The sequence below is a fragment of the Rhipicephalus microplus genome, chromosome 10, assembly GCF_043290135.1.
Source record: "Rhipicephalus microplus isolate Deutch F79 chromosome 10, USDA_Rmic, whole genome shotgun sequence".
Lineage (NCBI taxonomy): Eukaryota > Metazoa > Arthropoda > Arachnida > Ixodida > Ixodidae > Rhipicephalus > Rhipicephalus microplus.
Window position 1 is genome coordinate 20,470,513 of NC_134709.1, and position 26,588 is coordinate 20,497,100.

General features: G+C 47.4%; 1 protein-coding gene across 1 annotated transcript in view; it reads left to right on the forward strand.

The window, feature by feature from the left end:
• The window catches only part of LOC119181820 (uncharacterized), a 75,933-nt gene extending 69,394 nt beyond the window's left edge, over positions 1–6,539 (forward strand). Inside the window, exon 23 of the mRNA XM_075876033.1 lies at positions 2,523–6,539. Coding sequence (XP_075732148.1) covers positions 2,523–2,899 — 377 coding nt within the window. The 3' untranslated portion in view covers positions 2,900–6,539. The remainder of the gene's footprint in view (positions 1–2,522) is intronic.
• The last annotated feature ends 20,049 nt before the right edge of the window (positions 6,540–26,588 follow it).

Below are 26,588 nucleotides of genomic sequence, written 5' to 3' on the forward strand. Positions count from 1 at the left end.
AGCAAAAGAGAGCTCCGCGAGGCAAACTAGATCAAATGTGCATCACATTCTCAATATATTACCCCGGGCCACGGGGAAAGCAGTCACACTCGCCAGGACAAAACGGGCATTTCACGCAACTATGTACAGCGGAGTTTCGGAATAAGCTGCTAACGTGTGGATACTACGAAGAGAATAATTCTCAAACTCCTCCTGCCTAGGTATATCGTACTGGATCTAGGACGTAGTGAATAAGCTGTTCACGTGTGGCTACTACGAACAGGATAATTCCCAAACTCTCTTTGCCTAGGTATCGTACTCGCTCTAGGACGTAAGTGAACGTAGTGAAGGACCTAGGATTTGCCGAATTTCCAAAGTGTTCGAATGGAATAATGTTCATTTTGCGTAGCTACGTGTAACGACAATTTCTTCATCCGGTGATCCCGTCGACAAAAGTGTCTTCCGTCATGCTATCAGACGTGCTCTTTACTAAATACAGTGCGTCTAAACTCAATTAACGGAAACACAATATGAAGAGAGTAGCAACTCCCTAGCAAATTAAGGATGTCAATAGAAAAACGAGTGTACGGACGCCTTTTCTCAATGCCTTTGCACTAATTACTGATACGCTACAACTAGTCGTGGTTAGTTATTACTGCGTTTCGTACCTCACTTTAGTCTACCTCACTTCGGCACACTTCAAAACAAGCTCGTAGATTTTCCGAGCAACAATTACAAAGATTAATTGAGAGACTATATGCTGTCTTCTGTAACCGCAGGCGTGACCGATTAAGGATAAACGAATTGATTAGTAGCACCGATATTTGTTTCATTTTCTTTCAATCGGCTTTGCGGCATTTCTAATCGTTCATTTTCAAACCAATATTGCGATGAGAAAACAATCATTCACCGTGGCTCAACATGCGGGCATTAACTGCAGCGTCCGGAACCGCTGTAATGGCTGACTGCACGAGAAAAAAAAATGTTTTAACGTGGATGCGCCCCAACATCGGCACCTGTCGTTGGCGCCTCCTGGATGTGCTGGTGCTGCTGTTGGGGATCATCGTCTTTTTAACAGCATATGCAAGATATTGTGAATAATTGGAAGAGGAATGCTTGAATGCTTCCTCGTGCATGCATGTACTTTCAACTTCTCCTTACTTTCAGTTTCTCCATTCCTTGTTCATCTTCCTCTTTTTCTCAGTGTAGGAAGTCCAACCAGGTTTCACCTCGTCTCTTCCCTGTGCTTTATCTTAGTGCAAATGAAGCCTCGCAAACGCAGATTCAAGCGCAAAGCAATAAGAGGAATACAGGACACAGCGCCACGTTGGTTCTTTCTGAATCCCTTCACTTACGTTCGTGTTTGTGCGCCTTACTTCCTGTGTTATCTATGTTCCGAGTGCGATCACTGTCGTAGATATTCCACGCTGACAGTGCAAAGGACAGCATCGAAGCCCGAGCCGTCCGAGTTGTGAAACGCGTCCCGATGATGTCTCAGTGACATGACGGGCGCTGCCTCGCGTCAAGAGAAGGCTAACCCCCGTATTCACAATCGCTCCTCGACTCGACTTTTACCCTTCACTTGACAGAGTTGAGCACTGCGCCACCGCTCGGCTGAAAATGACGCTGCGCTGCTCAAGAATCGCAGCAGACTATCGCTGATATGCAGTGACTTGTCGTGACTAGAGACGGCGCTCCCATCAGCTTTCTCAAGTGAAGGTGGAGCGTTGAGTGAAGGGACGTTCTAGAATACGGGGGTAAGTAAAACAAGCGGAATTCATATTTCTTTGACCTATTTAGTGTTAGAGTCTATATAAAAAAACTGATCGTGGCGTACACTAAGCACGCAAAAAACACGTATACTTGTGTGTGCACGCCCATAACGGCGAAATCAGAGCTAAGCAAGCACTGCGCCCAGCTGCCATCTTGTTCGAACAGCCAAGTAACCAGCATCGTATTTCTGTCAGGTCAATGCAGTCTCAGTGAAGCTGTCGGTTCTTCCGACTCAGTAAGAATTGTAATGGGACTTATTATGGCCGCTGTCCACTTACCTTTCATTCATCCGTCTACGGTGACTAACCGAACACACCCTACGATACATTTTGACCAACCTGCTAAATGTACTGCCTTTCTAATGTTCCCACTAACTTCCATTCTCTCTCTCTCTCTCTCTCTCTCTCTCTCGAGGTACTTCGCTCTGTCAAGTAGAAAAGATAAAGCTACGCCTAGATACAGAAAACAAAAAGAAAGAAGTGAACGGTACTAGCGCCGACTAACAACTGATATATTTGCATGACGCCTCTTTTTCCCACAACAGCTAAAAGTATGCGCACAATCAAACAACCGTAGATCGTAAATTAGAACTTGACGAAAATTCATCAACTTCGTTCTTGTAGAGGTGTGCAAAAGTTTTACTGATATACTTATAAGGCCCCTATCCCATGTTATGCAAGACTGCAATTATTTCCAGTGCCTGTCAAGTATACTCCCCCACTTTGCCGATACACTTCTCTGAATTCCGTCGCAATCGCCCTTTCGCGCAGAGCCACCGCCTCCCAGGCCGGTCGAGGAAGAGCCCGCCTGCGATCCGCAGAACACCATCATCATCACCGCACTGGTCGTGTCGGCCATCCACGTGGGCCTCATGCTGGGCGGCTTCTTCTGCTTCCGGTGGCAGCGGCGCTCCATGAAGCGCAAGCAGCTCATCGCCTCCGTCATGGGAGACTTCCGGATGCCCTCGGGCGCCGGCGTCACTTCCGCCGCAATGCCCGTCGTGCATGCGACGACATCGGCGGCGGCCCCGGGTCGCAGCCACTACAGCCCCGCGACCCCCTCGCGGGTGCCCGGTGGACCCATGGTGTACGGCAAGGCGGACACGTCCTTTCGCCAGATGTACAGTGACTTCGAGACTCCGCCGTGAAGGACGCCGACGTAGTGTCAACTCCGGATTGTGAACCGTCGGGGGCTTAGGCGTGTGCAGGGTTTCGATTGGGGGAGGTGCTCATTTACAACGCAGCGTCTTCCTCCTTCCCCCTTGACGATGTCCGAAAGGGGGAAAAAAAGTGTTGCAATTGATGCAGAAAGGAAAACGAAGTAGCCACGCTGTGCTCACAGCGGCCTGCCTTTGGTCCCCGTCCTTCTGGTGATAAATGTGGGAAGTTGATTATTCATGAAGTTCAAGAGCAGAAGCCCTCGGCCGCCGCTATCTTCGAGAACCTGAGTTGACGTAAACCCACACGTTAAAAGCAATGATGAGACAGGTCCTACTGAGTAGATATATTAGGTTGACTTGGCGCTACCCTCAAATGACGGGCTGAGATGACCTGGCGTCCACTGCCACACGCCTATGGTCGTGGGACGAAGCAATATTAGAAGAATGAAAACAATATCCACACACTAAGGTGCAAAATCATTGTTAAATTATAGTTTTGGAGGTTGCCCTAATCGTAATGAAGTTATGCTCTATATTGGACAGAGGAGAAATGACTGCAACTCTATAACATTAAACAGCAATGTCTCTGCATAAATTGGAAAGAATGATTCGTTGGGTCAGTTGGTGGTCATTTTCACAAAGTAAAAGACAATAAAATTTACCATAGGTGAAATCGATCATGTAACGAAGCAGGGTTCTAGTTATCTGCAAGCAGAGGACGATATCGTGTCGAATATAAACGAAGTACTTGCTTAACACATTATAAACGTTCGATAATAGCTATTACACCCATAAAATCATGCTTTGTTTAGGATAAGAGCGGTTTTTTATAATGTTACTCAGTAAGTTCACTTTTCTAACTTGCCTGGTGTGCCAGTGGTGTGCGTAAAGTCGACGCACATTTCGTAACACGTGCAGTGATCGCAGCGCTTGTTTCGTCGAATTAGGTCATGAATCGTGATATCAAGCCGCAAGAAGGGAGCGTTGAAAAAGCACTGGCGACGTCTTGACTGAGGTATTTCGAGGCCCGTTATTCGATCCCGCACAATCAACGCATTGCGCGGATAAAAGGTAAACGCATTATTGAATCACTGTACCAGTGGGGATGTTTAGAAGCGCGGAGTTGTGGGAAAGCCACTCTGTCGTGTTCCAGAGTAAAGAGAAGGGTGAAAGGAATCGGAATATGACGAAAAGTTAACACGACCAGCGAGAAAGAGATAAACGAATAAAGCAAAGACGACAGGGTATAACCGAGAAACCTTCCGGTTGGCTACGCTCAACTTGGGAAGGGAAAGAGTAGTGTGAAAGGGTGATAGTGTAGAAGTGTCCATGATGACACTAAAATGCCATGGCAATAGCACTGTCCAAGAAACAAGCCAGACACCAACCTTTGCAGTGAACTGTCACAATGCCTCGTGCGGTCCAGTTTCTCCACGGAACCGCAGGAACGCCCTCGTATCGAGTCGCGTTCAAGTCAATAAGCCTAGAAGGTTTTACGACACAAAGTCTTAATTGACAAACAACTGCGGAATAATTAACAGAAAACAATGCATGATAAGCGCCGAACAAAAATCTGCGTCTCTCAGGACTCCCCGAAGCATACACTCTTGTACTAGCGGCAAAAGTCATTTTTAAAAGCCCCTTAATCTCGGAGGCTTCTCTGGGAATACCGGTTGTCCACGCCCCTATCAGAACCACAGAGCGCAGGTAAATGAAAAAAAAAAAGGTAGATTATTCATTCATTGAAGACATCCTAAGTTCACTGCTTGCAAAGTGAAATCATGCAATGCTAAGTTAGTGATTTCACTTGCGTAGGATGACTCTTTTAGAACTGACCTATTTCGTTGGGCTGCAGTTTTACCAAGTATACAATTTTAATGTGGTTTCAGGAATGAAAACATTTATGAAAGACGAAAATTTCTTATTGGACCATCCGTTTTTGATGTGCAGTAATGAAATAAAATAATTGACAAGAAATAACTTAAACCACGAAAGCCAATACTTCGATAGATGGCTTACGCCTACAAAACGTTGTTAAAACCATCGATTGCTATGCGGCTTACGAATAATGACTATATAGTAACAGGTCTGTAAAGTTTCTAAACGTTTATATTCACTTAATGCTACAGACGGTGTTGAACTGACAACCCAAAGCGTCAAACTGTTCTTCAGCATGCGGTCCCTCTAGTAGAGAATACTGAGGAACGTCGCGATTCTTGTTATTTTATTTATTCTTTCTTCCAGCGTTGTAATTACAAAACAGGACGGGACACTAAATTTTCATCTTTCCTAAATCTTTTCAAGCAAGCCGTATTGAAATAATACAACTGTAACGTCGTTTTGTTCTCGCGCTATAACTATCGTCATGCCATACCAACTAGCCCAAGCTGCCACACCAATAGGCCAGTTTTAAAGGAGTGACCCTGTGTAAGCAAATGTGCTGTTCACTAGCATGGTGGTTGCGTGTCCACGCCATGTTAAGCTGGTGCCGAGAATACGAAGAGAAAAACGAAAGCAGCAACTAAACACGGGAGGCAGGGTGCTTAACCAGAAGGGCTATCGGTTGATTGCCCGTGCCGTTGTGAGAATAGGAAGAAGCCTTGCCGGGCTGAGAGAGAGTGAGTGCTTCGAGACGAAAGCGACGCGAATTTTCTGCTTCTTTTTCACATAAAACTGTGCATATTAAATCACGAGTGCTTGATCACACTAAATATATTAAATAGCATACAGCGCCAAGAGAGGAAAGCGTGGGTCAAGAAACACTGACTTGCATTTTCGATGGAGGCAAAAATGTTGTAGGCCTGTGTGTTTAAATTTGTGTGCACCTTAAAGAACGCCAGGTAGTCGAAATCTCCGGAGCCCTCCGCTACGGCGTCTCTCATAACCGTATGATGGTTTCGGGACGTTAAACCCTATATATCATAATCAGAATCGCTGACTTGCTCATTGAGGCTTCCTTAACCATTTTTTTTCTTCTTATAAAAAAGAATATTTGAGTCACGCACTGTACAAAAATAACTGCAACGAACTATATCAAGATTACTCATCAAAGCACTGTGTAAGCGTTCTAATGTTTTCTCTATTTGCCTTGTTTGTTGAATCAATCATGTCATATATGCTAGCGCAAAATGAATTTGATAGTACGTTGCCAGATCTTCTGAAGTGCATCATGTGCAGCCACCAGGTGCATCAAGTTCGTCATAGCTCTATCACTGATCCCTTAAATATAGTTGAAAAATTTCCTTTGGCATCATCGTTAGTGCAAACCGTGTGCATATTTTCAATATTAGCTTTCAATTAAAAGGACTGCATCAGCCACAATTTTTGTTTTATTTGCTAACCGATACAATGCACGCAAAAATGACAAAAATTATGGCAGTAAGGTTTGAGACTTTGGCATGAGCCATCGCGAGAAACTCGGTGGGATAAGATATTATTGTAGTCGTTATACGTGTCCGCTGCTTGTATAGATAGTTCCGGCATTGTTTTTGTATGTATATTGTTAATACTTCTAGCGTGAATGGACGTGACGTCTCGCCATCCATATAGAACTTGTTCTCGTTTCTGGATATAAAGCCCGAAAGATGGCATCTCTATTTAGTTCAATAAAGACTGATTTACCAAGAAAGCTCTGCGCTTTATTTACCCGTTTAGGCCAAGTGTTACGACTGAAAACATGCAAACGTATACTGCACCAATAAATGTCAATCCACCCTAAATGCATAAAAAGAGTTGCCCCCCCCGCGCTCTCTCTTTCTCTCGATCTTCGAAACTGGTCCATATCTTTCCTCAGTGTAGGACAGCATAGTAGCCATTCTAGACTGGTTAACATATCTACCTTGCCTTTCTCTTATGTTCCCTCCTTCAACAACGTTTCTATACCCTTACGCGGGCACATGCCAACATGAATGTCTATTATGCTCATCAAGCACAGCGAGGTATGTACAACCTACTGACGCAGCAGACCAATTACTATGGTGACACGATTCCAAGTGATATCAAGATTTCATTGAGTTGAAATCAGCCCTGCAGATTTAGGAAGTTTCCAAGCTGATTTTATATTTCATAAGCATCCGCTACTACATTATTGGGGTTCAATAACAACACATATTCGAAGGTATCGGAGTATATTAAAATACAATTGGCAAGTACCATACCGGATAGAATTTTTGCGGTAGTATATTGAATCTGTATCTCCAATACATTTTGTCTGTGTATCTTGTATTCTATCGCAATACAATTTCAAAGTACCTTTGCCCAGCCCGGCCTGAAGGGCATTAAGGAACATCGCACACAGATCTGCCCGTTCGCAGGATAAACAAAAATAACAGCATATCCACTGAGTGAATGATGATGAGCGGCGCGAAGCGCCCGTCCATCCATCCATCTAGCGAACACTTCAAGTACCACCATCTCTCATCTTTTCACCATATTCATCATATACAAGTACCGCCATCCAGCCGATATTCCAGGAACTAAACAAGAGGTGGCTATATACCTATTACTACTACTGGTACTATATACATCGGGGACGCACGATCTACGCGCGTCTCACTGAAGCGGGCACCGGCGTATGCTTACGCCATGTACAACTCAACCTGTTTGAACGGGGAGTACTTTACGAGTGTGGGCTCATATAATCGAAGGGGGAAGTTCTGCCATAGAATCACATCCTCGCAAAGGAACACCCACATGTGTTCAGCAAAAATGTTCGACGATTCAGAGTACGATGTACTCTACTATGGGGGAGGGGCCTTAAGTTGTCCCGGTAAATTCAAATGAAGAAGTAGTAGCAGTAAAAGAGCCGAGAAACACGCGAAGTGTTTAGAAAAAGTGTTAAACGATTTCTAGTACTTCGTAATCAACTATGGGAGAGCAGTGAGCCACCCCGATCTTGATGATATGCGTCATTCCCCGCCCAGAAAAAGTTTATTTACACTATGTACAAAAAAAAACAGTTATAATATTCTATAAAGGTGATTTAAAAGAGTGTAATGATTCAGAATACCAAATACTCTACTCTGGGGGAACAGAAAGCTGCCCAGATGGTATAGGATCTTACTCTACCAAAGGATCAAAAAGTGTACCAGGAAGGAAATTGTGACAGACCATCACGAACGCAAGTGTGCGATGTTTTAGAGCTTTCACTCATACATCTTATGTAGTCCGGCTTAAATTCCTTAATGTTTACTTTGGACACTGAGTTTCGCCAATCAATCGTTTACTTAACCTATAGTGCATAAGCTTCGCCGAACACATTCCGTGACCTTTAGTCGACATTTGCATTTCGCTACCTAAGGAAGGCCACGCCGGTTCACCCCGAATGCGAAAGCATTGAGACGTCATCGCGGGCTGGAGACGAACAAACTATACTCTTTCGTCTGCTCCTCCATTACTGTCAGATACGAATTGACATGAAATAGGCCCTCAAGAGAAGAGAGACAAGTTTGCAAGGCCGGCCGGGGTCATCGTTGTATAACGTGCGCAAACAGTTTCAAGAAAGATTCGACATCGAATGGTGCTCACGTGATTGAAAGCTGCTGGAGAGGATTGAAAAGGTCACGCTTTTGCGCTATGCGCACACGATGCCATAGGCGCGTCTCGCCGATTATTCAAAAAAGACGTACACTAGAAGCCCTTCAGCGACGCGTCAACAAATTGTACATCCGAGGTAGACCATTATCTGCGAAAAAAACTTCAATAAACGCAGCTTCCAATGTTACCGCTCGTTCTGGAGGCGCCGGTTCTGTAAACAGAACAGGTCTCGCCCAAACACGAGGGCGGCAAAAGCGTCGATTCTTGCTTGGCTGTCAACGTTTCTTTTCTTTGGCAAAAGCGTTGCTCTTGGATAAACTTCGTAAGTAGATAAACACTTCAAAACGTCGTGAACTTGTGCGCGATATTTGCGCGAGATTGTCGGGCGTGTGCGAAAAGGCTCAGAGATACCCGGCATGAGTTTTCCGTTGCCACTAGCGCAACAATCACGCTGAAAGCTAATCAAGTAAGATTCGGAACCTTATATCTGGCAGAATTGTCTCCTAACTGTCACGCACCTTCTAGTGGCCTCTTATATTTTTACAGGCATCATTTGGTGTGGTGTAGCCGGGACGGCTTTCAACTCTCCCATAGTAGAGTACGAAGTACTCTAAATCGTAAACCCCTTTTTCTAAACAAACACAGGGCATGGGCGCTGGCACCACAGCGTCCTCATGAAGTACGAGTCCCAAGGGACGGCTCTTAGCTCTCCCATAGTAGAGAACCCGGTACTCTAAGTCGTTACTTACTTTTTCTAAACCCACCACTATGTTACCAATACGAACAGAGGCTCAAGTGCTTCTGTAGTTTGGAAGTTTCGTAATTAGGGCCCCATCAAGTGTGAGGCCTCCGGGGTGTCTTCATTCTCTCCCATAGTAGAGTACCTGGTACTCTAATTCGCTTCCAACTTCTTTTAAGCATACCACTCTCCCGTACTAGAGTACATGTACTTCGAGTCGTTAACCTTTACAACTAAACACGGTCCACACATAGGGCTGTCCGCTTTCAATCAGGCGGCGTCGGAAGTCACCTATAGGTATAACGCGCAGCTAAGTACCACGCGTTCAAAAAAGAGCGAGCGCCTTCGCAGCGTGCGTACATCTTCAAACACCGTTAAACTGACTTTGCTGCAATAATATTTTACACACATAACGTCTCCTTCTTCGGCTGCCTTTATTGCTCGAAGCACGTTCAACAGAAATATTTTTAAAGTTTAAAGCCTTACCCGCGTCGCCATAGGAAAAACGCGGTGGCATCACCAAATGATAGAAAAAATATGAAAATCCGTGACCCCTAAAGAAGCCTTGACACACTTTTGTCAGTAAATATGGTAATAATTCACTGGAAAAGCGTAATACCTCGGAACTTGAACGCCGCAAAAATTTTAAGAATCCATCCAGTACGAGCTGAATTACAAAGATTTGTCACACGCTGCAATGGCCTTCTCTCTTCTCTCGTCCCGCTGAACAGGGAGGGATGGAAGGCGCAAACAAAAAACGTCAGTCGCGCTTCGTGACCTTGAGCACATTTTAGCGTGTGTGTGTGTGTTTTTTTTTTAATACGCGGATTTTTCAGTGCGATCGCGCGCACGCGCGTGGACAAGTGACAGTCCTTCATGGTGACTTCTGTAACAACCGAGCGCGCCATGTTCAAATCAGCCAATGGCTGCTAGATGGGCTTCTTGGGCTTATTTTCCATGATTTGTGGACAGAAGAGAAAACTATATTTAGCTTACTTTGATAATTTATTGTGAATTCCAGCCCGCGTGCTGCGCTATAACAGTATACGCCCGCGTGTTCTCGGGAGCCTCTACTACCGATCGGCAGCGTTTTCTGACCATGCTCAAAAAATTGCCCGCAGCTTCCCTCGGGGGAACACTGAGGAGGATGCGGACCATATAATTGGTTAACGGGGTGTTAAAGTGCGACTTACTTGGGTCGATGGCTAAATTGGTTAACGTGGTTGTGAAATGGGGTGTTAAATTGCGACTTACTTGGGTCGATGGCTAAATTGGTTAACGTGGTTGTAGGAGGGGGTGTTAAATGAGTGAACACGTACACACGTATGCGAAAGGGCGGCGCTGGTCGAAGGGACGTCGATCATTGTGTTTGTGGATTCGTTGGAATTCATTTCACCGCGACCTTGGACGTCGACGCGCCGTACAAACCAACCGACGAGCGGCAACTGAGCGAGCGAGCGCCGACCTTGAGTATATATACAGCACGACGGCGCATGCACTGTCAGCTGTTGAATGTTCTCGAAGCGCGACGCCACATGCGCGTCCACTGGAGAATCAGGAGAATTGTAGATGTCGAACGCGGTGTGTAGAGGAGGAAGGGTGCACAGATGGTGGAGGAGTGAAGCGCGCGCGGTGTGTACAGGAGGAAGGGATGCACAGATGGTGGAAGAGTGGGCGACGGCGCGACGGCGCATGCGCGCGCGTCAGCTGTCGAATGTTCGAGAAGCGGTGCGGACGGCGCGGACGGCGCACTACAAGGCGCGAGTATAAGATGCTCCGCATCTAAAAACTGTTGCAGGGTCCCTTTAAGCTTCCTCTTTAAGAGTTGAACGCATAGCGATGCGCTGTTCCTAGTGCGTACTTCAAACGCTTCATGTATGAAATTTTTCATTGATCTTGCTATGCACCTATACTATGTGACCCTAAGGGTGCAGTACCGTGTGTACCTTTTGTAGGTGGTGGCTAGCTTTAAACTATGAAGTCATTATGATAATTCCACGTTCTGACAGCCGATGGCAATGTACGCGTGTACCAAGTATTATTACGCAATATTTCGTGTTAAATAGTGAAGCGTGTGTACAGGACGCGCGCGTTTGTAAAGCTTGCAAGTTTCTTTTACTGCGTTTCCGGGCAAAGGAAAAATATTTTCACTGTATTCACAATCAGATGCGTATGTTTGTGGTATAGAACACCCGCTTACCACGCAAACAACCCTGGTTCGATCCCCACTGAGGCCCAGAATCTTTATCATTATTAAATCTTTCTACGCAAATATCGTGATTTTTCGCTCGTAACCAACGACGCCGACTCCGGGATTACTGCGAAACGAGCTATTTCACGCTGTTGCGCTAAAATATATGCAGTCGATCACTTCTCAAGCAAAACCTGCTTGTTTATTCCATGTTTACGCCGTTTAGGCGAACAAAAAGAAAAAAAAATCTCTGTTCGGGTCCACAAAGAGCTATGAAGTTAGGTGAAAGGACAAGTGAAAGAAGGGCTTCTGGTTTGTATGGCAGTCCAGAAAGGTATGTAATGGCAGGGGAGGCTGACAAGCAAGACACGATTCGGACACCATGTTTGTCTTTAATGCAACGACATCGCCTTCGATTTGTCTTAGCGGCAGTGTAGCATACCTCAGGATTGTTCCCCCGCTACAATCTAGCCTTATCCTCTATTGTTAAATACTTGCCAAACTCCCTTTGTCTTGTATTGTTCAATACTTGTCAATCTCATACCACGAATTTCGCGCTGACTTGTAGACTGGTCTCTGTAAATGATACCGATTAGCCGTTTCAGCCGCGCAGCAGTTTCAGAGACCGCCCTGTCGCCGTCACATGTCTCATACTGGCGTCCCGCAGGTCCCGCATTCGATACGAATAAAGCTGTTCTCGCACGAGGGACGAATTCGGTACTTGAGCCTGCGGATTACGTTCTACGTCACCATACATCAGCAGTTACCGCTTCGGGTCACGCGGACCAATTTGTGAAATGACAGAAGCTGAAATCAGTGTTGCGATCCTCGGGGAGCAATGCCGAAATCTTCGCTCGTATAGCGTGAATTCTCCCCTGTCTTTCGAATGCTGGCTTTGAAGGGAACCATATTAGGTCACATGCCACGTGACTGGCCCATCCGCGATGCCATTGGCGAACGCGCCGGTTCTCGTCGTGGTCCATCCGCGATCACGTCCGTCGTGTGCATACAGCTTAAGCCGAGCAGGCTGCCCGTTTGCAACGCCAGCGCGTGCTTGTCCGCTAACTAGAGCGCCGCTGAAAGAGTGATTCGTCCGTGCGACCCAGCGAAGCGACACCAAGATGCAAGCGACAGGCATTAGACGCATATTTACGGAATAGACAAGCGAAGGCGAATAATGTGAGCCAAACGCACCACGCTCGGTTCAGAGTTACAAACGATGGAAAAAAACAAAAATATCACAGCATATCCACGGAGTACAGGTTAATAGTGGGGCGAACCGTCCATCAGTCCGCCCACACTTCCGTCCCTCCGTTCGTTCTTGCGTCCGTCCATCCGTCTGTCTGTCTGTGTGACCGTCCGTGGGTCCGTTCATCCATGCGTCCATTCATGCGTTCATCCGTCCTTCTGCGAGTCCATCCGTCCTTCCGTGCGTCCGTCCATCTGTGCGTCAGTCTATACGTCCGTTCGTGTGTCCATCCGTGCGTCCTTTTCTGCGTCCTTCCATCAGTGCACCTGCCTTTCTGTCTGTCTGTCCATGCCTGCGTCTGTCCATCCGTCCCTCCGTCTAGCATGCACACCGAGTACCGCCATCTCGGATATTTTCGTCATATATTCATCATATAGAAGTAGCGCCATACAGCGGATATTCTAAGATATAAAACAAGAGAAGGCATGGCCGGAATAGAGGAGCGATACGCGCACTCTCTTACGGCCTGCGTTTCGTGTCTAGTTCCCACCTTTTACCGCCGTTAGTTCATGGCAATGCGGCCCAACCATCGCTAAATCTTGCTAAAACCAAGGACGTTACGCCCAGCGAGTTTAACGTGGCAACCTGTTTCGGTCAGATAGTGCTCAAAGAGCACCCTTCTGTTACTAGTTCTTTTAAATGCGAAGCATTTTTTAGTGAACTTCGGTGACTTTGAGCGTATCTATCTATCTATCTATCTATCTATCTATCTATCTATCTATCTATCTATCTATCTATCTATCTATCTATCTATCTATCTATCTATCTATCTATCTATCTATCTATATATCTATCTATCTTTCCATCTAACTATCTTTCCATCTAACTATCTTTCCATCTAACTATCTTTCCATCTAACTATCTTTCCATCTATCTATCTATCTATCTATCTATCTATCTATCTATCTATCTATCTATCTATCTATCTATCTATCTATCTATCTATCTATCTATCTATCTATCTATCTATCTATCTATCTATCTATGACTTTTAGCTCTCCCATCGCCATTTCGATAGTGGTACCAATACCAAATTCGGTATGGTATAACATGGCTGTATGAAGAATATTGCTACGTGCCAGTGCATGGAGCTGAAGAAGACGAAGCAGATAGACTGGCACGAGCTAATCTGTGTGGCTGGCGCTGCTCGCCTAACCGTCTGTAAATACATCGGTGACTACCCCTCTGAGTCAGTCTCCTTCACGTAACATATTTGGTGGAGTTGTGCGATCCCCGTCCTCGCCACGGAACTCCGAAGCGGACGCTCACTCGTGGCTTACAACATGACCACCCAAGACTCGGCTACATCCTCTCCGGTCGCTCCCCCTTCTGCCCGACCTGTCAACCCAGCGCCCGCAACAACATTCGTGACGCTTCCCGCGCTCAAAGACCCCGGCGTGTTCTCGGGCAGCGAGGGTTCCGACGTCGACCAGTGGCTACGCCTCTACGAACGCGTCAGCGCCACTTACAGGTGGGATCCCACTCTTATGCTGGCAAACGTCATCTTTTATCTCGACGGAACACCTCGTGTTTGGTTTGATAACCACGAGCATGACATAACAAGCTGGGACAGCTTCAAGGCAAAGATCCGTGAGCTTTTTGGCAACATCTCTGGTCGTCGTGAAGCTGCGAAAAATGAGTTGTCGACTCGCGCACAATCTTCCACGGAGCCCTACATCGGTTATATTCAGGCTGTCCTTTCACTATGCCGCCAAGCTGACGAAAATATGTCTGAACCTGAAAAAGTTGCCCATATCCTAAAGGGTATCGCCGACGATGCGTTCAACTTGTTGGTATTCAACAATGTGTCGTCTGTTGATGCCATCATTCAAGAATGCCGCCGGTTCCAACAAGCTAAAAGCAGACGCATCTCCCATCAGTTCCAGCGCCTCCCGAACACCACTGCGACGTCCTCATGTCTCGACACATATCATCCACCAGACAACTGTGACAACTTGACGCGAATCGTCAGGCGGGAGCTTGAAGCGGCTGCTCCAGCTAAGGTGGGAACAACGTCCCCTGACCCCTCTCCGCCAATTACGTTGCCTCTCATTCAAGCAGTCGTCCGGCAGGAAATCGCCAGCTTGGGAATTCACTCTATCTCACCGCCTCCCCGCACCGACTACCAGCCCCGATACACGCCTGCACGTCCCTTCCCGACCGGCTCTCCCTCAACGTTCCGTAATCCGTCCGCATGGCGAACACACGATGACAAGCCGATATGCTTCTCGTGTCACAGAATCGGGCACATTTCTCGCCATTGCAGAAGTCGCTGGGGTCCTCCTGCACAACCGTCCTCTCGTCCCTTATATGCACGTCCTGCCTATCGCCATGAGACCAACCGCGACCATTTTGCCCAGGAACCTGCTTCTGAACGCCGCTACTCCCGCTCTCCATCCCCCCAACGTCGCCAGTCTCGTTCTCCACAGCCCCGCCGACCATCTTCCCCCGCCTTCCCACGAGGTTCTCCGACGGAAAACTAAGCGTTGCAGCCCCCGGAGGTGGCGCTGCATCGCTCGGACTGACCGAAAATCCTCTTTTGACGATACCGACAAAACGGAACCTCATAGACGTACAAGTAGACGGCCTACATGTCACTGCTCTTGTCGACACCGGCGCCCAACTTTCCGTGATGACGAGTGATTTTCGCCGCAAGCTCAAGAAGGTTCTCACACCTGCGACCACCCAGTTCGTCCGTGTTGCGGATGGTGGCATAGCATCGATCGTTGGAATGTGCTCCGCTCGTGTGAGCATTGCGGATCGACACACAGTTGTTCTCTTCACCGTCCTTGATAAATGCCCCCACGACGTAATCTTAGGCCTCGACTTCCTATCCGCGCATTCTGCCCTCATAGACTGTTCGACCAGTACGCTCCGTCTACACTTGCCCGCAACAGAACCTCTTACACAACGGCCGAGTCGCCTCTGCACAACGGGACACGCGCGCCTCCCTCCACAGACACTGACCTACATAGAGCTCGTCTCAATACCACCAGTTCCCGACGGTGACTATGTTCTGACCCCTATCACCGATGTTCTCATAAGCCGTGGCATTACATTACCGCACACCATTCTGTCCGTCGCAGGAAATTCTACGTGCCTCCCAGTTGTCAACTTTAGCTTGACACCTCAAGTTTTGCCGCAAGGGATGTCTTTAGCGTTGCTCTGCACCTTAGAAGACAATGCGGTAGATGTTTTCGCGATGGCCGCCCCTTCTGAACCCCACGCTCAACATCAGTCTGCCACTTGCTCCGACAGCGCTATTACTTCGATGATCGCTTCCAACTTAACACCGCAGCAGACTGATGAGCTCCACCGGGTTCTGCTGTCCTACATCGACGTATTTGACATCAGCGGCCGTCCGTTGGGGAAAGCTACCGGTATGAGCCACCGCATAAACACCGGTAAGGAGCATCCTATTCATAGGCGCCCATATCGGGTGTCGGCGGCCGAGCGTCACATCATCCAAAGTGAGGTCGACAAAATGCTCGCCAAGGACATCATTGAGCCATCTTGCAGTCCTTGGGCTTCTCCTGTAGTGCTAGTCCGCAAGAAAGACGGTGCATGGCGTTTCTGTGTGGATTATCGACACCTAAACAAAATTACCAAAAAAGACGTCTACCCTCTGCCACGAATAGATGATGCGCTTGATTGCCTCTATGGGTCCCACTATTTTTCCTCCATAGACCTTCGTTCCGGCTACTGGCAGATAGAGGTAGATGAAATGGACCGTGAAAAGACGGCATTCATCACCCCCGATGGCCTATATCAGTTCAAGGTCATGCCCTTCGGCCTTTGTAACGCTCCAGCCACCTTCGAACGAATGATGGACTCCCTGCTCAGAGGATTCAAATGGTCCACATGTTTGTGCTACTTGGACGACGTCATCGTCTTTTCACCAACGTTTGAAACTCACATAGAGCGCCTCTCAGCCATCCTGGGAATCTTCCGTCGCGCTGGCCTGCAGCTCAACTCGTCCAAATGTCACTTTGGACGCCATCAAATCACAGTGCTTGGCCATTTAGTAGACGCCAACGGTGTACAACCAGACCCGGCAAAAATCAGCGCCGTCAAAAAATTTCCTGTACCACGATCTGCGAAGGATGTACGCAGCTTCATCGGACTATGCTCCTACTTCCGACGCTTCGTGAAAAATTTTGCGCACATAGCGAGGCCGCTTACGCAGCTCCTCAAGAAAGAAGTCCCGTTTTCATGGGGCTCCGAAGAGGCTTCTGCGTTCTCGACTCTCGTCGCTCTTCTCACTACCCCTCCGATTCTGGCACACTTCAACCCTGCTGCCCCTACGGAAATCCGTACAGATGCAAGTGGGCATGGCATTGGTGCAGTGCTGGCTCAGAAACAACATGGCCATGATTGCGTTATTGCATATGCCAGCCGCCTCCTATCCGCCCCTGAACGTAACTATTCGATAACAGAGCGTGAGTGCTTGGCTCTTGTATGGGCGGTAGCGAAATTTCGACCTTATCTATACGGACGCCCATTTTCGGTAGTTACCGACCACCACGCACTGTGCTGGCTGAACTCTCTGAAAGATCCATCAGGCCGCCTTGGTCGCTGGGCTTTGCGCCTGCAAGAGTTTTCCTATTCGGTGGTCTACAAATCTGGCCACCTACACCGTGATGCCGATTGCCTCTCCCGGTACCCTGTCGACGATCCTGAGGACACTGACGAGCCCACGGAGAACTCTATCTTGTCAGTGTCCGACTTCCTTAATATTGGGGAAGAACAGAAGCGTGATCCAGAGCTGCTTGACATCATCAGCCGTATGGAATCCTCCACAAATGATGCTTCCGTCCGCTACTTTGTCATTCAAAAGGGTGTGCTATACCGTCGCAATTTCCGACTAGACGGGCCCGACCTTCTCATTGTTGTGCCTAAGCATTTGCGCCGCTGTGTTCTCACCGAACTTCACGACGCTCCCACGGCTGGACACCTTGGCGTATCCCGCACGTACGAGCGCGTCCGGCGCCGTTTTTTCTGGCCAGGCCTTGCTCGTTCGGTACGCCGATACGTCGCCACATGTGACCTATGCCAACGTCGTAAGACACCATCGCTGCTACCCGCTGGCCATCTTCAACCAATTGACATACCCGCGGAACCATTTTACCGTGTTGGGTTAGACCTGCTTGGTCCTTTTCCCACATCAACATTGGGAAACAAATGGATAGCCGTTATCACAGACTACGCTACACGCTACGCTATTACGCGAGCTCTACCGACCAGCTGTGCAACCGACGTCGCTGACTTCTTGTTACGGGACGTTATATTGATTCACGGTGCGCCGAGACAGCTTCTCACAGACCGTGGCCGTACATTTTTATCCCAAGTCATCGCCGACATTCTGCGTTCTTGTTCGACGCAACACACACTGACAACCGCTTACCACCCTCAAACAAACGGCCTTACGGAACGATTTAACCGCACTTTAACAAATATGCTCGCTATGTACGTGTCGCCCGACCACCGAGACTGGGACCTTGCCTTACCCTACGCAACTTTCGCGTATAATTCATCCCGTCACGACACAGCGGGCTTTTCGCCGTTCTACTTATTGTACGGAAGAGAGCCGACTTTACCACTGGACACAGTCATCTCAGCTCACACCTCGTCCACCAGCGAGTATGCCCGCGACGCGATTGCGCGGGCCGATCATGCCCGTCAGCTCGCTCGCGCTCGGCTGATGGCGTCGCAAACCAACCAATGCCGTCGGTACGATGCGGAACATAGAGACGTACATTTCGCTCCCGGTACCCTCGTTTTACTCTGGTCCCCTCATCGTCGGCTGGGCCTATCCGAAAAACTTCTGTCTCATTACACGGGACCCTATCGTATATTGCGTCAAGTAACACCTGTCACCTACGAGATCAGCCCCATCTGCCCATCATCATCTACTATGCGGCCCAGTGATATCGTACACGTCTCGCGGATCAAGCCCTACAATAATGCGTCAGATAACGACCTTTAAAGCACCGGGACGGTGCCTCCGCCGCCGGGGGTCATGCTACGTGCCAGTGCATGGAGCTGAAGAAGACGAAGCAGATAGACTGGCACGAGCTAATCTGTGTGGCTGGCGCTGCTCGCCTAACCGTCTGTAAATACATCGGTGACTACCCCTCTGAGTCAGTCTCCTTCACGTAACAATATATTTGATAAGTCCTAACATGAAAATCATGATATGTATGTCATGAATGTCATGATTTACATTTCATGGTCCTGCAGCTCTTGCGCTGGTTTTGTTCACATGACATGTTGCGAAACTGGTATGGTATTGTATGATTGCACGGCAAACACAACCGATAGACCGTAACATGAAAAGCGGCCGTTTCGCTAGCGTCACATATACCAAATTTGGTATTACGGTACGTGAATGGATTACGAAGGTATGTGCCTGGTGCAAACATGATAATCATGAGATGCATGTCATGTAACAACATGACTACATGATACGCTCATGATGTGCTCGCGGCCGTTTTGCTAGCTTCCCATGTACCAAACTCGGTATTACGCGACTCGAACGGACTACTTAGGTAAATGACACATCCAAACATGATAATCATGACATGCGTGTAACAACATGACTACATGCCACACTGATGATGCGCTCGCGGCCGTTTCGCGAGCTGAATATATGCCAAGTTTGGTATTACGTGAGGCCAATGGATGACGAAGGTATGCGTGACTGGTGCAAACATGATAATCAGGAGATGCGTGTCATGTGAGAACATGACTGCATGCCACAGACAAGGCGCCAATACACTTCGATGTGACGTGGTGCGCGTGCTTGCCGGCGTTCATTTCGAAGCGTCACGCCTTTTTGGCCAATATGCCGTCTTATTTGGCACTCGGAGAAATGCAAGCGGCATTGGCTCTCGCGGGCTGGCACGCGTTTTAGCGAGTTCATCCTGAGCCAGCGAGCCGTCTTATTTTCCACTTGTTTTACCTCGACGGGTTACGACAGGAGACACAGTGGCGGTCTACGTCAACAGGAAACGCCGAAACCCCAAACAAATAGGTTGCTTCGAAACTATATAAAATTGTATATATAGGAAGGATACTAAAGAACAGATAATATACAATCCGAATCGAAAAACAACTGAAGTGTATCACAAGGGAAGAACAGAAAGGAATGAAAAATGTGGCATATTCACACAAAAACAATAGAGAAGAGCCTATTAACAGAAAAGAAACACAGGTAAATTCCTGCTCACCACTTCGTATACAGATTTCACTAGTGGTGAAACTGGCTTAGGTTATTGATTGCTCATTCGCACCGACCTGCGTTTGTCCCTTGCCCAGGCGCTCCACCCTAACTGACATTCACAGTAATTGATCTCGCAGACAGTTTTTCATCAACGTGTACGTCTTTCATGGTTATCGAATCCACAATGGTTACTGTGGTCTTCAGGAAGGGCCCAATGACCAACGCCTTCTCCTTGATGCGTCTCAGCCCACGTCGTTCACAAGACGCCAGAACGATGCAATTATGAACGGTGGCAGCATCAAAAGTTTAACAGCAGTCGACTCAAGGCGCAGGCTCACATGAAATACAACGAGAATAGAGTCCGTGACGTAAAGATAGGATTGGCCGGTAGGCCGAGATGAAGATAAAAAGATAAAGAAAATTATCTGGCTGGAAGAAAGTTTCGTGCCTCCTGCTGCGACGCGTTTTCCACAAGATCCACGTAAGGCCAGAACGATGCACTCGTTCGAACGCGCTCGTTCCAACTCCACACTTTTTTTTTGCACTTTTTTTTTACCGTTAGCTGCAAGCCTAGGCGAACTGCTCCTGCTCGACCGTAAACAGCTTCGAAAAAACAGGAAAAACAGAAGTGAGGGAGAAGATGTGAGCCAGATTCTGGGAGCACACTTAGCGGCAGGTTGCGGAGCATGAACAGATTTTGTTTTATACACACACATCCACTCCATACGCCTCCCCCCCCCCTTCCCCCCCACCTCTCGACCTCCGGCGTGTTCCCTGGTGTTCTGAGAAGTGATCTACCTGTCTCGCCTTTCCGTTTATTTTCGGGGGCGAAAATTCGTGTTTTTTGTTTGTTTTGTTTTCCATTCTTCGCTGGTAGGCTGGCAGTGAAGCCAACGTACAGAGAAAAAGTGATGCAGAAGCAACAACAACGTTCAAGACTCCTCACTGCATGGAACCAATTTCAATCGTAAAGTAAATCTCGCTTCACCAGTGGCTGCTCCTTTTTATTCCACCTTTTTCGCAATTTGCTTTCTTTTTTTTGATCGACCCAGCGCTTGCTTACCGGAGTGGCTGCCTATCCCACCAACGCAGACAGCCGTGAGAAGCCGCGAACCGGCAGCGCCTTTTATATATGCAGACGCATGACAGTTGGCTAAACTTTCCTTTTTACCCCTCCAACAGTTTTTGTTGATCCCCGAGCTGCCAGTCAGAAAAAAAGTCAGCGTGATCCAAGCCAGGGCCAGGCCACGGCCACGGGGCGCTGGGGCAGGCTGTTCAAGATCGAGCACCCGAACAACAAGATGCGCAAACGCATCGCCGGGCAGAGCAGTGGTTCCCCCGCGTAGAACGTCTCTCCCGCTCTGGCTGCATGCAAGCAAAGTTGGCGCTCCTGTATGACATGGTTATGAGCTACGCGCGGCATACGAAAAGAGTATACGACGTCGTGGCCTCATGCCCTGTGCCTGTCAACTACATGACTCCCGCAAACCAGCGTTTCCCACTAAGGTATGCCCCCCCCCCCCCCCCCATGGCTTCGAATCATTTTTTTTCTTTTTTTTTAATCCTTACCATCTGCCCAGTTCTGGAGATCACTCGAAGCCAGCGGCTTTTGGTAAAACGAGTACGGCGGGTAAGACAAGTGATCTCTGCAGTACTTCTTCTTTTGCATTTATGTGAGATGTCTTTCAATTTGGGTAAAACCCACTTGATTTCTTTCATAAGCTGCGTTTTAGCAAAAATGCGTCGCCTGGCATTCAAGAACATATTTTTTTCTTTTTTACCTGTTTATACATTCCTTTCTGTTGTGCTCTATGAATGCGTTCTGTACGAAATGATCAGCGCTCCTTCTAAAATTAACGTATGTATTTACTTCACCGAGGCAGTTAAATTTTTGTGTATCTGCGATTTATCTCGATCTGTTAATCTTCAGATTCGCAGTGCAAGTTGCAACTCGTACAACACAACAGCGTAGGTTGAACATGAATGCGTTTCTCGGACTCCAAGGCTGCTTTCCAATATATTACGTCACCCTTTTCGCCATGGACCTAACGTACAGTAGCTGATGTTGGTAGCTATTGTTATACGGCTTCTTCACCACCAAACCACTCGATGATTTGCCCATCGCCTATTGCCAGAATGTGTAGTATTTTTGATGTGCGTTATTATCTCTTAAAACTTAGTTCATCAGTCTGAGTGTGCAGCGCTTCCGAAAAGTTGTAAGACAGAGCAATCTCTGGACTCCCATTGATTGAAGACAATCTTTCAGTTTTAACCCAAGATAGTTAGTACTAACCGATATCTGCAAGTGGCAGCCAACTGTGTACAGTGTTACCAATCAATCATTCATCATTAGTAAGTGCACTCAGTCATCGCACTCAGCGATGCTATACTCCACCCCATTCGCGTGATTGTCCTTTCCAAATGGCATGTATAGTAATTGGACAACCTGTATATATATATATATTGCGTGGCAGAAACGGGGAATCACACCCGGGGTCAGAACTTGTGAATCGCGCAGCGAATGGTTGCTATAAAGGCCCATAGTACCAAAACGAACAGACCTTATTAATCGCTACTCATCAACAACCTGAACGAAGTGCACAGCTGAGTAATTGCGCATGTTGCCTTATACGGGTGGGTATTACATATTTGTTGCGTTACATACGTGTTTTCTTACGGACGCAGAATAAGATCGGCTGGGAAGAAAAAGATTGCATTCTGCTTGGATGCGCAAGTTGACATGTTGCAAGTTGTCTTTTTATTGTTCTGGATCAAACACATCATGGTCGTCGTCGCCATCGTCTTCATCATCATCATCATCATCATCATCATCATCATCATCATCATCATCATCGGGATGACTACACCCACTGAAGGGCAAAGGCCTCTTCCATGTCCTGCCGATCAATGCGGTTTTGTGGTCTTCTGGTGCCACCTGTAAACTTCTTAATTTCATCTGCAGAGTCCTCCTAGCAGTGTGGCAGCTTGGGCTAGTTGGTATGGCATGATGATAGTCATAGCGCGAAAACAATATGACGACACAGAGACAAGAAGGACACGAAAGACACGAGCGCTCGTGTCTTTCGTGTCCTTCTTGTCTCTGTGTCGTCGTTTTGTTCTCGCGCTACAACTATTGTCCACCTAGCCTTCTGTTTCCCTCTCACGCGTTTCCATTCTTTTGGAATTTGGTCAGTCACCCCGAGGAGAGAAAAGACTCAACGTCACGTAGCACATCAGAGACAAGCTACCTCTTTCAAGTAACGCTGTCAGCGAGCAGCGGCGGCTGAGCCAACTTCATCCATCTTATAAATCCTGCGCCGACTCGCGCACTATGCGTTGTTTTTGAACAAGACAACGTGAGTACATTTGTGGCGCGCTTCTCGAGTGGTGTTCAACGGAGCGTGAACGAGGCACCGTTAGGAAGTCCGGCTGTGTGCAGACCGGCTCGGAATCTCTGAAGGGCGATGCGAGAGGTGAAGTGGGGAAGGTGGGTGGAACGAGGCAGAAAAAAGAAGCGCAAGTTCTTGCTATGGCGGTTCACTGCCGAGAATGCGCATTGCTATGCGCGACGATGGCGGAGAGCTTGCCGTGGTTGCCCCGGATTTTGCCGGCCAGCCAACTCGCGGAAGCTTCCGCCACCGCAAACGTGTCTGGGTTAAGAAAGTGCCGTCCACCCCGACCTCTACAGTAGAATCTCGGTAATTCCATGCAACATTGCGAAGGCTATCAGCCAGTGCGCGTACTGAAAGCAAGTTCATTGATTTCAGAGGGAGCCTGCCCACCTTACGTCACTGACCGTTGCGGGAAAGTACCGCTCCAAAGAGCCTAATGAATGCAAACCATAGTGTTCCTTATAACACCTATTCGAGTGAACGGTGATGATGCGATCGTTCACCCGTCACGGGAACGATAGGTAGTTCATAGATTCTTCCTAACTTTCCAGCTTGCGGTTTCGAACGCGGTTGCGGCTTTGGTCGAAGATAAAAAAAAAAAAGTGCCACGTTGTGAACCTCAGAAGCTGATTCGAATTGGTCAGCCTAAGAGGGTTATAGTAGTAAATCAGCATCGCTCTATTTCTGTTTAAGAGACAAAGCAGCTGGAGACCACACGGAGCCACCCGAAGTCACCCGAAGCCACCCAAAGCCGAAAGAACGATACTTAGGAAAATCTATGTTCTACATTGTATTTTCATGCAATTCGATCGAGGCACCATGCGTCGCAGCTCCCCTCGACAGCAGCACCGAATTTCCCTGTAGTGTTTTGAAACTGTGATGTGAAGCATCAAAAAAAATTACGGTGTCCCGAGTTTTTGGGTTGGTGATAACTACAAATACTGGATTTATCGGTGAGTAGAAAACCTGAAGGTCAAAAGGACCTGTACTAGACGGCCATCTGCAAAAACTAATCACAGTATTTCAGGCAGGGTAGATAACATCGGCGAGTGTTTAGCGGTATATGCGAGCAGAAAGACTCCACAGCATCAAATAGATTGTCTCAAGTTACCTAGTCACCTCGACATCGAACACTATACAATGCTCGTTAAGGGTAGGCTTCATTAAGGCAAAGGGCTATTATTATTCTAGCAAATGAGGTAATCTCGGAGGAGCACTGCTACGCCTTGTCCATTCAATAGGTTAAACGAGGTAACGTAAGCTCTTTGTGCGTGTAATCTAAAATGAACACAGGTGGACACATCTATATTTGTAGCTTCTATTCAATCAGGTTCAGAATGATAAGTTCTTCATGATAGCCCCGAATTAGACTGGCCCATCCTCTGACTTACCGCTTCGCGTGTCGAGAGTTGACTAGTGCGCAGTAATCACATCTACAATTAACACGACACACACGCACACACATATACACAAAAAAATTATTCATAAATTATGTTAAGGTGTATAGTCCTCAAAAACATGAGCATCGCTTTCGCATAACGCATCGCGCATACGCTGCTTTGCTAAGGATTCGGTGTTGCTTTGTGCTCCGAGTTCGTTTCATTGGTTTATGGTTGATATGCTTCCGTTCCCTGTGTCTTTCCCAGTGGTTGCACCTTTGTATTACTTCAACTATTCAGACCAGAATACCGTCTGCCTAGACAACGCGACCTACTTCCAACGACGCGTGAGCGGCTCTTACGTAGATGTGCTTCGCCGCACAGCACGCTGCCTTTGAGGTGCGGCACAGCCCCTAGGCTAGCAGGAAGAGAAGGTTTGGTGGGCTTTACTGAGACGCGGAGGTGCAAAAAACTTCATATATCACCAGCCACACCTCGAACACACAGTTCTGATATAGTGTTTAGAAAAAGTGGGTAACGATTTAGAATACCAGGTACTAAACTATGGGAGAGCTGAAAGCCGTCCCGTGTAAAGAGCCAGCCTGCTTGAGAAAGTTATTGCGGCGTAACAGTCTCTCTTGAAGCCGGTTTAGAGTTACATAACACAGCGACCATCGCGGAAGCTCCAGTGAGTGCGCTGCAAGATAAAATTTTAAGGCCACAGTACCTACCAGGAGAAATTAAAACAGCAAGGAGATCGGTGATAGAGAGAGAGCGTGTTTGCTTAATACGGGCATTATTCAATATGTACGGGGATATTGTATAAATAGCGCACATGAAGCAAATATTTAATTTATAGGCTCATTGTCATTGTCATTTACAATATTGATGAGAACTAACACACAATGATGCTGGCGGCGGCAAGTCAGACTTTTGTCCGCTTTTCTTCACATTTACATTACAGTTACTTTTGGTAACATTTCCTTACTTTCCTTGGAATTATTGCCGTAATAGTTCTCTGTAAAAGCGTACACGTCAAACAAATATGGTGCGGTCTGCAGAAGACTCATTCGACGCAGATCATTCTGGACACAAGAGGAGCTGGAATGAAAGAGTGGGGATGTTCCCTCCCTGCGAAATGAATAAGAAGACATGCTCAAATGCAGAACAACATCGGAACTTGCAAACAACTCTGCAAGAAATGCGACTGACAAGACAGTGTCGATTTGTATATAACCAGTAGTAGACGGCGTCTACATGTCAAGCGCCAATACATCCGTGCTCATATACTTATTTAACGAAGGGGAGGAAGCAAGAGGCTGGTTGCCGTGGCGTTTGTTCACAAAAGGTGCCTCAGTCAAAGCGGATGACTCGATCGATGACAAATTTCCCAGCTATCAGCCTAGGCGGATGACTCGATCGATCAGAAATTCCCCAGCAATCTGCCATTATACCGAAAAGAAAGAAAGACTTTTTAAATTCTTTGTTTAGTGTGATACGCGCCAAAATAATGGGATATGTTTATGATGCACGCCGTGCAGTGGTGGGATTCGAATCAATTTCGACTCCTCGTGTACGTTATCGAGTATGTAAGCAGTTGGTATGGTATTAATTTATGTACGAATAAGTAAGTATTCGGCATTTCTACGTATCGCTCGTCTCCGAATTCTCGCTGAGGAATCAAACCCATGCCATCTCGCAAAGTAGTGACACATCACAGCCGTGAGCTTGGCGGGCAAGTTAAAAAAAATATATATTTAATGTTCTTCACTTACCGCGAAGTCGAGGCCGGACATACAGAATTTGACGAAGATCTACGTATGTCGAAGATCTACCAAGATAATTTAAGAATTATTCGATGTAGAGAATAAAATGATATACGTGGGTTCGACACATACGTTCACTATAGAGTGGCAGCACCCTGATGTGGCCGCACCACGAGAGGGAGGCGCGCATCGAGGCACTCCAAC